The 14,220-nt window shown below is 48.3% G+C and overlaps 1 protein-coding gene across 1 annotated transcript in view; it reads left to right on the top strand.

Annotated features, from left to right (window-relative positions):
* Positions 1–14,220, top strand: part of LOC144752948 (butyrophilin subfamily 1 member A1-like) — a 450,376-nt gene that overhangs the window by 15,133 nt on the left and 421,023 nt on the right. The window contains exon 2 of the mRNA XM_078640758.1: positions 10,119–10,466. Coding sequence (XP_078496884.1) covers positions 10,119–10,466 — 348 coding nt within the window. The remainder of the gene's footprint in view (positions 1–10,118; positions 10,467–14,220) is intronic.

Below are 14,220 nucleotides of genomic sequence, written 5' to 3' on the forward strand. Positions count from 1 at the left end.
ACAGACTAAGGGAACGCGGTAGAAATTCAAGTTTGGTATGCCTGAACTCAGAATATTAAAATACATCTTTTAGTAAAGTTAATTTTAATATCCTGTATTTGCAAACACCACTTTTAGAAAGATGGTGTTTGCTTGCCTCATCATTTCAGCCTAACCATTTCAGCCCACCTCTGCTATGATGTGTATCTGCTGTCTGGTTTCTGTGAGTGACAGGGTTGAGGAATTCCAGGAGACAGGCTGGGCAGCCAGGTGGTGAATAGGAAGATTACATCAGGATGGGTGGGAGGAGTGCCCCTTGACTCTGAATAGGGTTGTGCTCTGCTACCACAATGCTGGCTCCACCTCCTGTGGAGCATCTGATGTCTCTGCCCTGTACCCTGAAAGAAGAAGGCAGCCTCATGTCAACAAAGTGCTCAAGAACTGGACTGAACTAGGCAAAGGCCGCCTGGCCTCAAAGAACAAATGATTTGTGGAGGTGAGAGACAGTCACTTCCGCTTCCGCCTGCGAGTGACCGGTTAGCGGTCCAGTTGCTGTGAGGCAGACGGGCTGAGGGCTTCAAAAGGGAACCAGATTTGCGGGACGAGTGGCGGTGAGTGAGCAGTGGCAGGGCTCACAGCTGCTTTAGCGCAGACACTGGGTTTTAACTGCGGTTACGCAGTGTTTTTAATTACGGACTGTGCTGCATAGCAGGTTTTAAACTGAATTTTGTCTAATCAGCGGCTGCACTTTTAGCGCTGTATCTTTACAGGAGTTAAGCCCTTAGAGCGCTGAGGCTTTTGTAATTCCCCCCGGACCCCTCGACTTACCGGACGCAGCGGGGTGACTGTCTTGTCGTCCCTCCTCCACGCCTCGGTCCGACAGGGTGGCTAGCACCGTTGAGCGGAGGGCGTGGAGGTGAGAGACAGTCACTTCCGCTTCCGCCTGCGAGTGACCGGTTAGCGGTCCAGTTGCTGTGAGGCAGACGGGCTGAGGGCTTCAAAAGGAAGATGTCATTACGGGAGCGCAGCGGACGAGCGCAGCGGGCGCGACGAAGGCGCGCCGAAGTTTTGCCAAAGTCGAGCCCGTCTGCGCCCGTCCGCGGCCGGTCGCGGGCTAGGGCACGAGTCCCTGACCGAAAGATCTACTGGGCTAGGGATCAACTTATTGGCTTCCGTCCTCACACGGCATCTCGGTGTATGCACGGCATGTCAGGTGACGATAGGGAATGCCCTCATTGTGGTTTCCGTTATACCACCTTGTTGCGGGATACTGGGGAGCAAGTACTTACCTGTGGTCTTCTTAACGTTAGGTCACTACGTAAACATAGACTTGATGTCTTTGAGCTGATCACGGACAAAAAGTTTGACCTATTGTTTCTCACGGAAACTTGGCTAGACCAGTTTTCCGACTCGGACATTATCGAGGCCACGCCGGAGAACTACTCATGGGTGAGGCAGGATAGGCCAGAGGGGGTGGGAGGGGGGATTGCTGTTATTTTCAGGAAGACACTGGGCTGTTGCCTAGAGCGTATGCTGATCGAGGAGAGTGAGGCGGGAGTTTTTACGATACAAATCAATAGGGGCACGTCGATTAAAGGCTGTCTGGTATATCGACCACCAGGGGCGTGTACTAAGTTCAGGGAGAGCCTTCTAGAAAATCTTATGGAGGCTACCCTACTCAGGGATAAATTCCTTCTATTGGGAGACCTGAACCTGCATTTGAACTGTCCAGAGGCTACAGGGGTTAAGGACTTCTGTCGGGATATGCTAGCTCTTCAATTGGAATTGAAGCTCTCAGGCCCCACGCACCGACAGGGACACCTCCTGGACCCGGTGTATGCGAACTGGGGAGGTGTGGAGGTGTCGGGGACTGAGCCTATCCCTTGGACTGACCACTCTCTGGTAGTCTTCTCCATACATAGCCTAAAAACCACCAAATCCAGTCAGGCACCCCCCAATTATCTCAGGAGGAAGTGGGCTACTTTCTCGGTGGCGGATTTTAATCAAGCCTTGAGTAGGGAGGGCCAGCCTGGTGGCAAAGACATAGAAACAGCGGTCTCGAACCTGAATCAGCGCATCACTGAAGCGCTTGACCAGACAGCTCCACTCTGCCGCACTTCTGCAGGTGCCCGTAAAGAACGCTCAGCCCCATGGTTTAGTGGCGAACTACGGCGAACTAAGGCGGAATGTAGGCGAGCTGAAAAAGTCTGGAGGGTGTCCTATGACAATCAGGCTAGGGAATTGTTCTTGGGAAAAAGGCGCCTTCATCATCGGCTGATTAAAAAGTCGAAGGCAGCCTACTACGCAGGACAAATTTCGGGGGCGGAAAATTCGGCCAAAGAACTCTTCGGTATCTATAAGTCACTGACTACTGTAAATTCATCAACAGCTCCGGAGAACTGCTCCACAGAGTCGTGTGACCGGATTGCCGAATATTTCTCTACTAAAGTCGAGAAGATCTACTCGACTTTTCCGAATCCCCCGACAGGGGTCGATCCTGAGGTGGCAGGGGTGGACATAGAGATGGCAGGGCACCTTACACATTTCTGCACCCCTTCTTCTGAGGAACTAGTAGGGGTGTGTCGCTCTGTTAAATCTGGATCCCCGTGGGACCCGGTGTCACCCAAACGTTTGGCGGACAGCCTGGAAGTACTGGAGCCTTACATAAGGCATGTCCTGGACACCTCCTTTGGATCGGGAGAGTTGCCTGAGGGGTGGAAACAGGCGGTGGTGCTCCCGCTCCGGAAGAAACCCCACATAGGTTTCGAGGTATTAGAAAATCTGAGGCCCATCTCCCTCCTGCCTTTTCTGTCCAAAGTGGCGGAAAAGGTGGTTAATACCCAAATTATGAAGCATGTGGAAGAGACAGGTTTGCTCCACGCGCCGCAGTTTGGCTTTAGGCCACGCCACTCTACTGAGTCCGCACTCCTCATGGCTACGGAACATCTGAGAGAGGGTGTGGATGCAGGCAAAACTATGGCCCTGATCCTGCTGGACCTCAGCGCGGCGTTCGACACTGTAGCACATAACATCTTGCTGCAGTGTCTGAACAAAGGTGGTATTTCGGGCGCCGCGCTGAGATGGATCCGGGACTTCCTCAAGGGAAGAAGTTTCCGAGTAAGGCAAGGTGACTGCTATTCTAAGGGGGTTCTTTTGGGCCAAGGCGTGCCTCAGGGCTCGTCATTGAGCCCGACCCTCTTTAATATGTATGTCGCGCCTGTGGCCTCGATCGTGGAGAGCCATGGTCTCCAGTTGGTCTCGTACGCCGACGATACGCAGCTGGTGATCTCCCTATCGCACGCACCCTGTCTTGCTGCCGATGGTTTCCGGTCGTGCATGAAAGAGCTTGCCGATTGGATGGATACCAACTGTTTGAAGCTTAATGGCGGCAAGACAGAGGTGCTGGTGGTGGGGAGAGCCCAGTCTGCATGGTCGTCGGCATGGTGGCCACCCTGTCTAGGACCAACTCCAACCCCTTGCCTAGAAGCACGTAATCTGGGGGTTTGGTTTGACGCGGGCCTGACTTTTGGCCCACAGATCAACCGGGTGGTGGGAGTTTGTTTCGGGATTCTGAAGAAACTTAGAAAGGTCCTGGACCTACTCCCGATCGGTGCCCGTCAAACCCTGGTTCATGCTTTGGTGACAGCCAGGTCGGACTATGGAAACCTGCTGTACCTAGGGGCTCCAGAAAAAAGTATGGCTCGCCTGCAAGTGCTGCAGAATGCTGCAGCACGCTTGATTCTCAGGCTGCCCAGAAGGGCGCCCTCGAAGGCGGCCCTCCAGAAGTTACACTGGCTCCCTGTGAGGAGAAGAGTGGAATACAAAGCCCTCTGCACCTGTCACCGAATCCTGAATGGTAGGGCTCCCGACCCACTGAACAAACTGATTGAAGTGTACCAACCTGCACGAGCACTCAGATCTGCAGGGGGTGGTCTTTTGAGGATCCCCAGAGTTAAGAGAGCCCGCATGGGAGGCAGGTCCTTTAGATGCCTAGCGGCAAATAAGTGGAACAAACTACCAGCGGACCTGCGCCTGGAACCGGAGGAAACGAGGTTCCGAGCGAAATTAAAAACATTCCTGTATACCAAATAACTGTCTGCCCAGTCTTTTGTGCTCCTTGCACGCTGCCTCTCTCACTGTCTTTAGCGCGTGGACACGCCGGTGTGCGTAACGCAGCGCTTTTACAAATGTCCCTATTATAATTATTATTATTATTATTGTGGTATAAATATGGGAGCCCTGCTCCTAAGAAATTAGATCCTGCTTGAACCAAGAAGAACATCAGCCCAACAAGAAGGAACTGGGAAAGCTGCAAGGAGGAGTACTGTCCCTGACCTGGGGGATTGGCCTGTAGTGGTTGCCTTGCTGCGAGAGGAGAGAAAAAGACTAAAGAGACTTTTATCAACTTGTGCTTTCAACAATCTCCAAGGGCTTGTGGGTGAGCTTGCCCCCTGAACGAAGTCCCAGGACTATTGGACTCCTCCTGCCTTCAGAAAGCTGCTGGACATTGCCAAGATTTGCCTTGCCGCTGGAGCCGTGATCTGAGTGCGACTCGTACCCTTGCCCGCTTTGAAGTCCGTGCCTGGCCGCCCGCACCGTGTAATTCCGCTCCAAACTCGAGCCGTAGCTCGCATCGTCCAAGAAGGGCTGCCCGCACCTCGCTTCATCCTCCCTCCTTCGAGCCGCACTGACTCGCAGCGTACCGGCCGCCGTGCACTGCGCTAGTGAGATCCCCCGGCAGCCTCGCATTCGAAGAGTACGGCCCGTACATTCGACACGTACAGGCTGCCTCGTGCCGCTCTGCTCACATCGAAAAGGGCATCCCCGCTAGTGAAGGTACGGCTCAAATGCTGCATCGCACCGTGATCGCTTCAGGATCCGGACCGCCCGCCGGAAAGTCTGCAGCGCCTGTTCAGTCCTATTAGACATTGGTTTCAACATTGTGGGGGTCGGAAAAGAGTGTGCGAAGCACACAGAACAAGAACAAACACATTTTTAAAGAACTCTTAACTTCCTAAACAGTATTGTGGAATATTTTTGCAGTTATATGGTCTTGTGTTAAACCCTTATATAAGAGATACTATTTTTGATAATCCTAGTGTGGTGTCCATTTGTGGGGTTGTCAGTTAATTGCTGTATGTGGTCACAAATGCTTAACTCATAGCACTCTAAGATTAGCCTTGTCTGCTCGCTCCACACTGCCTAGAGGGTGAGCAGGGGTTATTTTGAAGGGTAATCCCCTCTTAGAGGAGAGGGTCCCTGCTTGTCACAAGTAATTACCTGTGCCAATCAGAGACCCCCAAATCTAACAGGCTTCTGTGGATTTGGTGTTCATCCAGGCCTTTTCGAGGTGGCGGCAAGTGTGTCTGGACTCTTGAAGTTTGGTGGCGAACCATCTAGCTTTCTTGGCGTGGGTGTTGTTGTTTTTCTTGAGGGGGGCTGTGGTGTTGGTGCTGTCTGAGATCCATCTGTGCAGGGTTCAGGCAGTGGTGTTGGGGTTGTCGTTTTCCGCAATGGTTGGGGTGGAGTTGCTGATTGATGAGGTTAGCTGGTCATCGGTGATTCTGGTCCAGTTTCTTCGTGGGAGTAGGTGCTGGTGTCTGTTGATGGTGGGTGCTCTGAAGGTGAAGTGGACGCATCAATGGTCAGTCCAGGGGAGTTCGGTGGTGTGGCTGAAGGTCATGGAGATTCCTGTTGTGAAGAGGGTCCGAGGGTGTGTCCTGCTGAATGCGTGGGTTTGGTCACGATCTGGCAGAGTCCAATGTTGTGGAGGTTGTTCAGGAGAGATGTGGTGCTGGGGTCCAGTTGGTTGTCGAGGTGCAAGTTGAGGACTCCCAGTAGGGTGTAGTAGGTGGACGCGATGGCATGTGGGGAGATGATGTCCGTGATGGAGTTGGTGAAAAGTTCACGGGGTTCAGGGGGTCGGTAGATGAGGGTTCCTCGGAGGGTGGTGTTAGGGATGGCCAGTATCTTGAAGTGAAGGTGTTCCATCAGGGCTGTGGGCTCGTCTGGGAGTGTGCTCAGGCGGAGGTTGGATTTGAGGACAATGGCGATTCCTCCTCCTGGGTGGGTGGGGCGGTCCTTCCTGGAGATCTTGTATCCTTGGGGAATGGAAACGGTGATGTCCGGTCCTGAGGTGGTGTTGGTCCAGGTTTCGGTAAAGAAGGCTACGTCCGGGGTGGTGCTGTCGAGGAGGTTCCAGATTTTGGTGGCGTGTTTGTGGAGGGCAGCAATAAACAAAAGGAGAGAGTAAAGGGATTTTATCCACCAAAGTGGACGGAAAAATACTCCTGGTCCCCTGGGTTAGGTATCTATGTAACAAGAAAGAAGGAGTACCACCGAAAAAGAGCTCATAGAGCGAAATTGGTGGGATGATTTCCTAATGTAACAGAAAGAAGAAAGTCCTTCTTTGGTTTTAATAAACCCCTCACTCACCGACCTGGTCGGTGACATGCTTCATCATCGGGGCCACCTTGATGGCCGAGTGCCATCAAGATGTGCTACAACACCTGAAATACAGTGGAGCTGGTATATGAGTGATGAGTGCAAAAAAGAAAGTAGGTGAGTTAAAAATTGTCCTGGTATGACTTATTGGTGAAAAAAATGTTTTATTCTAAAGACTACTGGACAATATTAAAATATGTGTAGATACAATAGTAGGTTTAATTATGACCAAGTGTATCTGAAATGTGAGTGGAAGGTCTACATGTTTCAAACCGTAATTGGAATTACCGGTTTTTCTTCAGGACCAAGAAAAAGAAATGGGTGGTCAGGGTACACTAACGCCCTGCCGTGCCGTCATTCCTTTAGGCCCAGTGTAACAAAATCGGGTTACAGGGCAAAAAACAGGTATAACCCGGTGGTGGTTATCCTAGGAAAAATAAGACCTGTGGAGAAAAAGAGTATCAATCACAAGAAAATTCGTTACAAGCCTGCAACGTAGTGAAGTGACGAAATCTCCTGTCTCTGTGAGTCATCCCACACTGAGTAAATGCGGACTAATAAAGTGCATTGTGCTGCTCAAATACGTTGATAGATTGTGTATTGGCGCATAAACAGCCCGTTTGGCTGCCTGGCACACCGATCAATAATGGTGTGCTGGGTGAGAATGATCCGTGTATCATTAGTCACAGGCATCCATTAACTCTAAGTGCGTGACTATGCAACAGGCATATCCTTATCGGTGAAAGGCATAACGACGTGCTATTGCTTCATCATGATCCACACAGGACAATACAAAACAAACACAACAATAAACACACAGTAGAAAAGGAGACTTACTCCTAATTGGGGGTCATTAGGCAGCACGGGATTAGAGGGAAGGGTGGCCTTTGTTTGAAAACATATTCTGCAATGGGAAGAGGAAGGGCGAGGCTTAGTATCGACTTTAAAAGTTACTGCAAAAGTTTCGAGTGGAGGAACGGAAATTCATGTATCCTAAGGGGACAGAGGATTCTACTTACAGTTTTCGAAGGTCTAGTCAGACATTGTACCTAGTACGCCCCTCCATGCGCCCGTAATGAGTGTGAGTGGTGAGCCGGGTTAAGAACGGCCGCCATCGTTGTTAGGGTGGGCGTGGTCGTCTGGACGTAATGACGTCACACGTATCACGTGGTCTCAGTACGGAAGCCTCTTGGATGATGTTACCAAGGAGATGCCAAGGGGGCAGTATTAACAGGATGCTTAATACATATTCAGCGCTACATAGTGGTGTAGCACTCAGTTGCTATTGATACGAGGAAGAAGAAATCGCAGCCCCTCGTACGGTGTTTGCTGAAAAAAAGGGGGGGGGGAGCGGGTGAAAAAGAAACTGTAAAAGTGGGAACCCTAACTGGGGCTGTGCTGTAGGGTGGACAAACATAATCCTAGCTAATAGCACTAGATTAAGAGGCTGGTAGTAACAAGTTTTAGGAATTCTTTTTGGCATAGACAGGGAAAAATTGAGTAGCAGACTTTCTGGGGAATCAGCCTATGAAGACTGAAGGCTATATACATCTAGGTGAAGAGGGGACGCCTGAGGCACATCTGAGGGGCAGAGTTTATAGAACATTCGCCCATGGTATGGTATCGTTCAGGCCATTGATATGAGTAGATAGTCTGTAGACCCATCTTTGCTCTTTCTCGAAAAGACGTTTCTGTAAGTTAGGGCCAGGTGACAACTGTTCAATGATAGTCCATATCATGTCGTTTGGTGTATGATTGTTCTCTATGAAGTGGTCCGTTAGTCTAGTAGCACTTTTTTTGCAGCGGATGGTGCTGCGGTGTTCGCAAATTCGCTGCTTAATCTTACGGGTAGTCATTCCAATGTACTGTTTTTTGCATGTACACTCAATCAGGTAGATTACGTTGCTGCTGTTGCAGTTCGTAGGGGACACTTGCCTCCATACTTTTCCTTCTTCAAGGTCTAGTGTTTTGGTGTTTCTCGTCAGGTGGCAGATAATGCCCAGTGACATCGCCACAACCCCAAATCTTGGTGATAGATTGATTGGCAGGGACGATCTTTGTTTTGGGCCGAGTGTTAACCAGAGTGTCCTTTAAACTGTGAGACTTCTTGAAAGAAAAGAGGGGTTTCTCCCAGTGTAGATTTCCAGTGTTTATAATCGCCCAATGTTTATTTATACTCCTGGTCACCTGATTTGATACTGCGCTATATGTGGTGATGTACCTCCTCACACCTTAATAAAACCTTTGATACACCCACTCTAAAATACACACTATTTTCGAAAAAATAGAGACACCAATACCAGTTACTACGTACGCACTCTCTGATTCCTAGGTCTACACACACATCCACTCATTCACTCAGACAGTCACTCATACATGCTGTGACTCATCAATACAACACTATTATAGGTACTCATACACCTATACAAATACTCACACACCGCCACTCATCCAGAGTTACTCACTCATCTAGCCAGTCATGCAAATAATCAATCTACTTACTCACCTATACAGTTATAAACACACAACCTCACTTATTCATACAGATACTAACATATACTTACTCTCTTATACAATCACTGATACATGTGCACACACATCCCTACAGCCACTCTCACAATCACTGACTGTATAGTCATTTATATACATCAACTCTCATATGTACTGCATTTTACATATGTAGTTACTTGGACATGTAGCACTGAGATATCATTCACTCACCAACAAACCCATAAACACATTCACCCACCCATACTGTTGTTTCCACATGCACTCTTGAACCCATACTCTCAGTGAATGAAGCACTCATACATTTATACACAGAGTCACACACCTCCCACCCACCCACACACACAGTCAGGCACAGTCAGGCACCCATACAAATACTCAGGCAACCAATTAATATATATACACACTCATGTAGCTACTCACCAACCAATGCAGCAGCTTACATAGCAGTAGACAGACTGATACAGACATTCACACAGTTTAGTCACTAACCCATGCATTCAGTAAGAAACATTTAATCACTCACTCATACAGTCAGTCACACACCTACTAAATTCTCCATCCAGACACTTATGCACCCACTCATTCTTCAGAACAGCTTGGCCAATATATATATATATATAAAACATATTTAAACTTTACAGAAACACACAGTCACTGGATGAAATCATCAGTGATGTCATTTGAGATGTCATCAGTGATGTCACGAGTGATGTCACTGACCATGTCATAAATTATGTAATATGTGATGTCATCAGCAGTGCATTGTGGGGTCGTGAGTTATAGTTAGCTAAACTAACTATAACGGCGAATTTCTTTGGTTTCGTACAAGTGAAATGTCCAACTAACTATAACGTCCCTGAAACCTATGTTTTTTCAGTGAGTAGATGAATGGATGGATGGATGAATGGATGGATAGATAGATAGATAGATAGATAGATAGATAGATAGATAGATAGATAGATAGATAGATAGATAGATAGATAGATAGATAGATAGATAGATAGATAGATAGATAGATAGATAGATAGATAGATAGATAGATAGATAGATAGATTTGTAGAATAGGATCGGTAAATTGAAACACTTTTGAATACTATGCAATAGTTTACACTTTGTATTTTTCGAGTTGTGTGTTGCTGCTCTTCTCTTGTAATTGTGTCAGTTTTTCTCTTTTCTATTCTCAGCAAGATTTTCCGTCATTGGACTTGACATGCCTTTGGTCATCCCTCCTGGAGAAGATGCAGTGTTACCATGTCGCCTGTCACCTCAGATCAATGCAGAGAACATGACTATAAGGTGGTTTAAAGACAAATATCAGGACCTTGTCCACTTGTATCAGGACGGAGAGGACTGGTTTGAAAACCAGATAGCAGAGTACAGAAGCAGGACAACTCTTACTAAAGATGCCATCAAAGCCGGCAGCGTGTCCTTGATAATACACAATGTTCGACCTACCGATAGTGGCCTGTACACGTGTTTCTATAATACAGGATTCTTCCATGAAGAGGCAGTAGTGGAACTAAAGGTGGCAGGTCAGTCATTTGCACGTCATATAGAAAATATCATTATTTTACTGCTATTATTACCTAGTTCAATCATATCCAGCAACTATGCAACGTTTGTAAAAGATGGGCAAACAAGGGACAGACATTGGTCTTCTTAAAATTTGTGCCACTGCTCTTGTGGCTCAGTCATAATGCAGCTTTTCAAACTAGGGGGCACCATTACTAAGGGCTTTTGTTATCTTTGTGTGACACAAGCCGTCGCAAGGCAATGCAAGTCCTTAAATGAGATTCACAATAAAATGCAAGGGGTCATTTGCGTCACCGTGTGTACCTTTTAGGGGTGGGCGGAAGTCGCAGAAGGGACTATCGCGGAGAGGCACGGAGGATGACCAATCTCTGTGCCATTCCGCGATATTTCCGCTTCACGAGCCCGCCTGCTGCCCGCCCGCTTCCCGCCCGCCTCCCGCCCACCTTATTTAATTAAATTTAAAGGCTAAGGGATGTGGGAGGCAGGCGGGCGGGAGGCGGGCGGGTGGCCAACTTCCGTTCCGCCCGCGAATGGGCGGAAATTTACCCCGTTTTACCGCCTTCTTTGCAGAAGGCGGAAAGTGCACATTTCTGCCCATACCGTGGGTGGAACGGAAATCTCCGCCCACCCTTAGTACCTTTGTAATGGAGTGTAACACAGCACACTGGCTTGTTCAGCGTTGTGTTACATTTTGCTCTGGAAGGTGTCATGGGTGGAGCATGAGCATTCTCATACACCCACACATGGGATTTGAAACTATCCAAGATTTACCAAAGACATTAACCTGGTACTGCACCAAAATGGTACGCCTAACACAGAGACTCTTAATGTGGAGACATATTTGTATTTCTCCTCATTATTTCATATTTTATCCCATATCTTAGTATTTATGGCGCTGTTCAGCTCTCTTAATGTAGTAACTTGGGTCCAGACTGAAGGTAGCTTTTAAGTAGATTTATTAGCATAAGTTACAAGTATACAAAACCCTTAAGAAGCAGTTACAAAGCCCCACCAGGAGCGCCTGGCTAGATGCTCAGCCCAAGACCAACTGTGATGAATCAGGTCATAACATTCTAAATGACATCACATTTACAGAGTTCCACTGGTGGAGTAGGGGAAGACGTGTGAACATATTTATTAAGATATTACACTTTTGTTCATGAAACGCAGCTCAGCCACTTTGCTTGCAATCCTGCATTGCGTGAACTTTTAGTAAATATGCCCCATGACCCAGATTTATATCTTGTGTTGGGGTTGTCCCACTTTTTTAACACATCTCCAGCAAAATATATATTTCTGGATTTAATAAGCCATGCAAAGACTGATTTGCATGGCTTTGTATTGCATAGTAAAAATTAAAAAATAAGGCAAGAGAGAGCTGTCTTGCATTTCTTTGTGCAATGGAAGCTTTGTGTTGCATAAAAAGTTAGTAAATATGGCGCTAGGTGATGGATATGCATAATTTAGTGCTTGTCATAATTGCACATTTTATAACCATGTTGTGATTCAATTGTATTACTATGTTTGCGTTTTATTAATCAAATCTTTTAGGTGACCACATTTATTAGTTGTGAATGGAACCGGAGTATAGATAAAAGGTGTGGGCCTCATTTATGAGAAGTGGCGCATCGCTGCGTGAAAGCTGCGATGCACCACTTCTCAGTGCGCCCTCCTTGCGACACCAATGATGGGTCATATTTACAGTATGATGCATCGTGTCGCAAGGAAGGACAGATACGTCAGTATTACTGATGTATCTGTTGGCGGCACATTGCTGGAGTTGTGTCGGAAGCCAGACGCAACTCCAGCAATGTTCTTTTCACATGGTGGAAGCCCCATGTGAAAGGGTATGCATCACCCTTACCCCTGCCATGAGGCAGGCATAAGGATTTGGAGAGAGTGTAGGGGATTGCGCCACGGGATCAATGTCCAGGCAAGGAGAAGGTGGGATGCATAATTGCCAGTGTAGAGTGTGTTTCCATAGTCCAGTCTGCTGGTAATGAATGCTTGGGTGACCGTCTTGCTTGACTGCTGGGGGATCCCTTTGAAGGTCTTGTGGAGGACGCAGAGGGTGTTGAAGCAGATGGAGGTGACGGCGCGACGAGTACAATGCTGAGGTTTCTGGTGTGGTCCAAGGGTGTAGGTGGGCTTTCGAGGGCTGAGGCCAACTGGTGCTGTCTCATGCTGAAGGTGTGGTTTCAAGGATGAGGACTACTGTATTCTCCGTTGAGCTTCAAGCAGCTGTTGGTCATCCAGACTGCAATGTCTGGCATTTCTCTCTGGAAGTTGAGTCTGGTGGTGGTGGGGTCTTTGGTGAGGGAGAGGATGAGTTGGGTGTCATCAGAGTAGGATACGATGTTGTGGCTGTGTTGTCGGACGATGGCAACGAGGGGGCCATGTAGAGTGTCGGGCTCAGAGATGACCCCTCTGGGACTCCACAGGTGATTTGTGTGATCTGAGAGGAAGGGGGGAGTCTGATCCTTTGGCTTCTTCCAGTAATGAATGATCGGATCCATCAGGGCTGTTCCTTGTATGCCGGGGTCCTGTAGTCTGGCGACTGGTGTGCGGTGGGAGACGTGTCAAAGTCCGGTGAAAGATCTCGTAGGATGAAGGCTGTCGAGTGGCCTTGGTCCAGGAGGGTGCATATGTGGTCTGTGGTGATGAGTAGGGCGGCCTCGTTGCTGTGGTTGCTTGGCAATCCGGTTTGGGACCGGTTGAGGAAGGTGTTGTCATCAATGAATCGTGTCAGTTACCTGTTGACTGTTTACTCAGCAACGTTGCCCGCGAAGGGGAGGAGCGAGATGGGCCAGTAATTCTTAAGGTCAGTGAGGTCAGCTGTAGTATTATTGAGCAGGGGCCAGACTTGAGCATGCTTTCAGTCATCTGTGTAGGTGCCGGTTTTGAAGGTGGTGTTGATGGTGCATAGTAGATCATGTGTGATGGAAGATACAGCTCTGTGGTAGATGTGAGTAGGCCATGGGTTGGTGGGGCCCCACAAGTGGATTCCTTTCATGTTTGAAGTGGTGTCTTTGGCTGTGACTGGTGTCCAGATGGATATGGTGGGCTGGCAGGTGTGTCCGGCGGCCGGGGGCTCTGTAGACGAGGGTTCCTCAGAGTGTGGAGTTGTGGCTGGTCTGGATCTGGAAGTGCAGGTGTTCGGCAGAGGGAAGGTTTAGCTGGAGGTGGTGAGCCGGAGGGTGCGCTTGTGGGCAATGCCAAAGCACCCTCCCGGGTGTTTGTGGCGGTCCTTCCTCTGGTTCTTGTATCCGTCCGGGATTGCAGTGTTGATGTCGGGCGAAGGAGGCGTTGGTCCAGTCTCCGTGAAGAAGGTGATGTGTGGTTTGATCAGGTCGATAGACACAAACCTGTTTTCCTTTTTACCAGCAAGGGGCAGCAGTAAAACTATTCTTGATCTGTGGCTTGCTAGGACAGGTACTGGTTGTCGTTAAGAAGGCCCAAATTGCTTCTTGTCCGTGATCTTTTCTCTGACTAGATCACCAAGCTTTGTGATCCAGACATGCTTTGATTATGCCACCTTTTGCATCTTTTAAACCGTTTTGAAGCCAATTCTGTAAATATTCACTGTAAGATTGGACAAAATAGAAAGAATCGCACACTATGAGTGTGGGGAATTCGCAATCCGTATTTTCAAGTGCCATTTTGAATGCTTGTAGTTCAGCTCGCTGAGCTGTACAATTTCCTAAAGATTGAGTTTTAGTGACCATAGGTCTGAATTTGCCATTGCGCATACGA

The sequence above is a fragment of the Lissotriton helveticus genome, chromosome 5_1, assembly GCF_964261635.1.
Source record: "Lissotriton helveticus chromosome 5_1, aLisHel1.1, whole genome shotgun sequence".
Classification (NCBI taxonomy): Eukaryota; Metazoa; Chordata; class Amphibia; order Caudata; family Salamandridae; genus Lissotriton; species Lissotriton helveticus.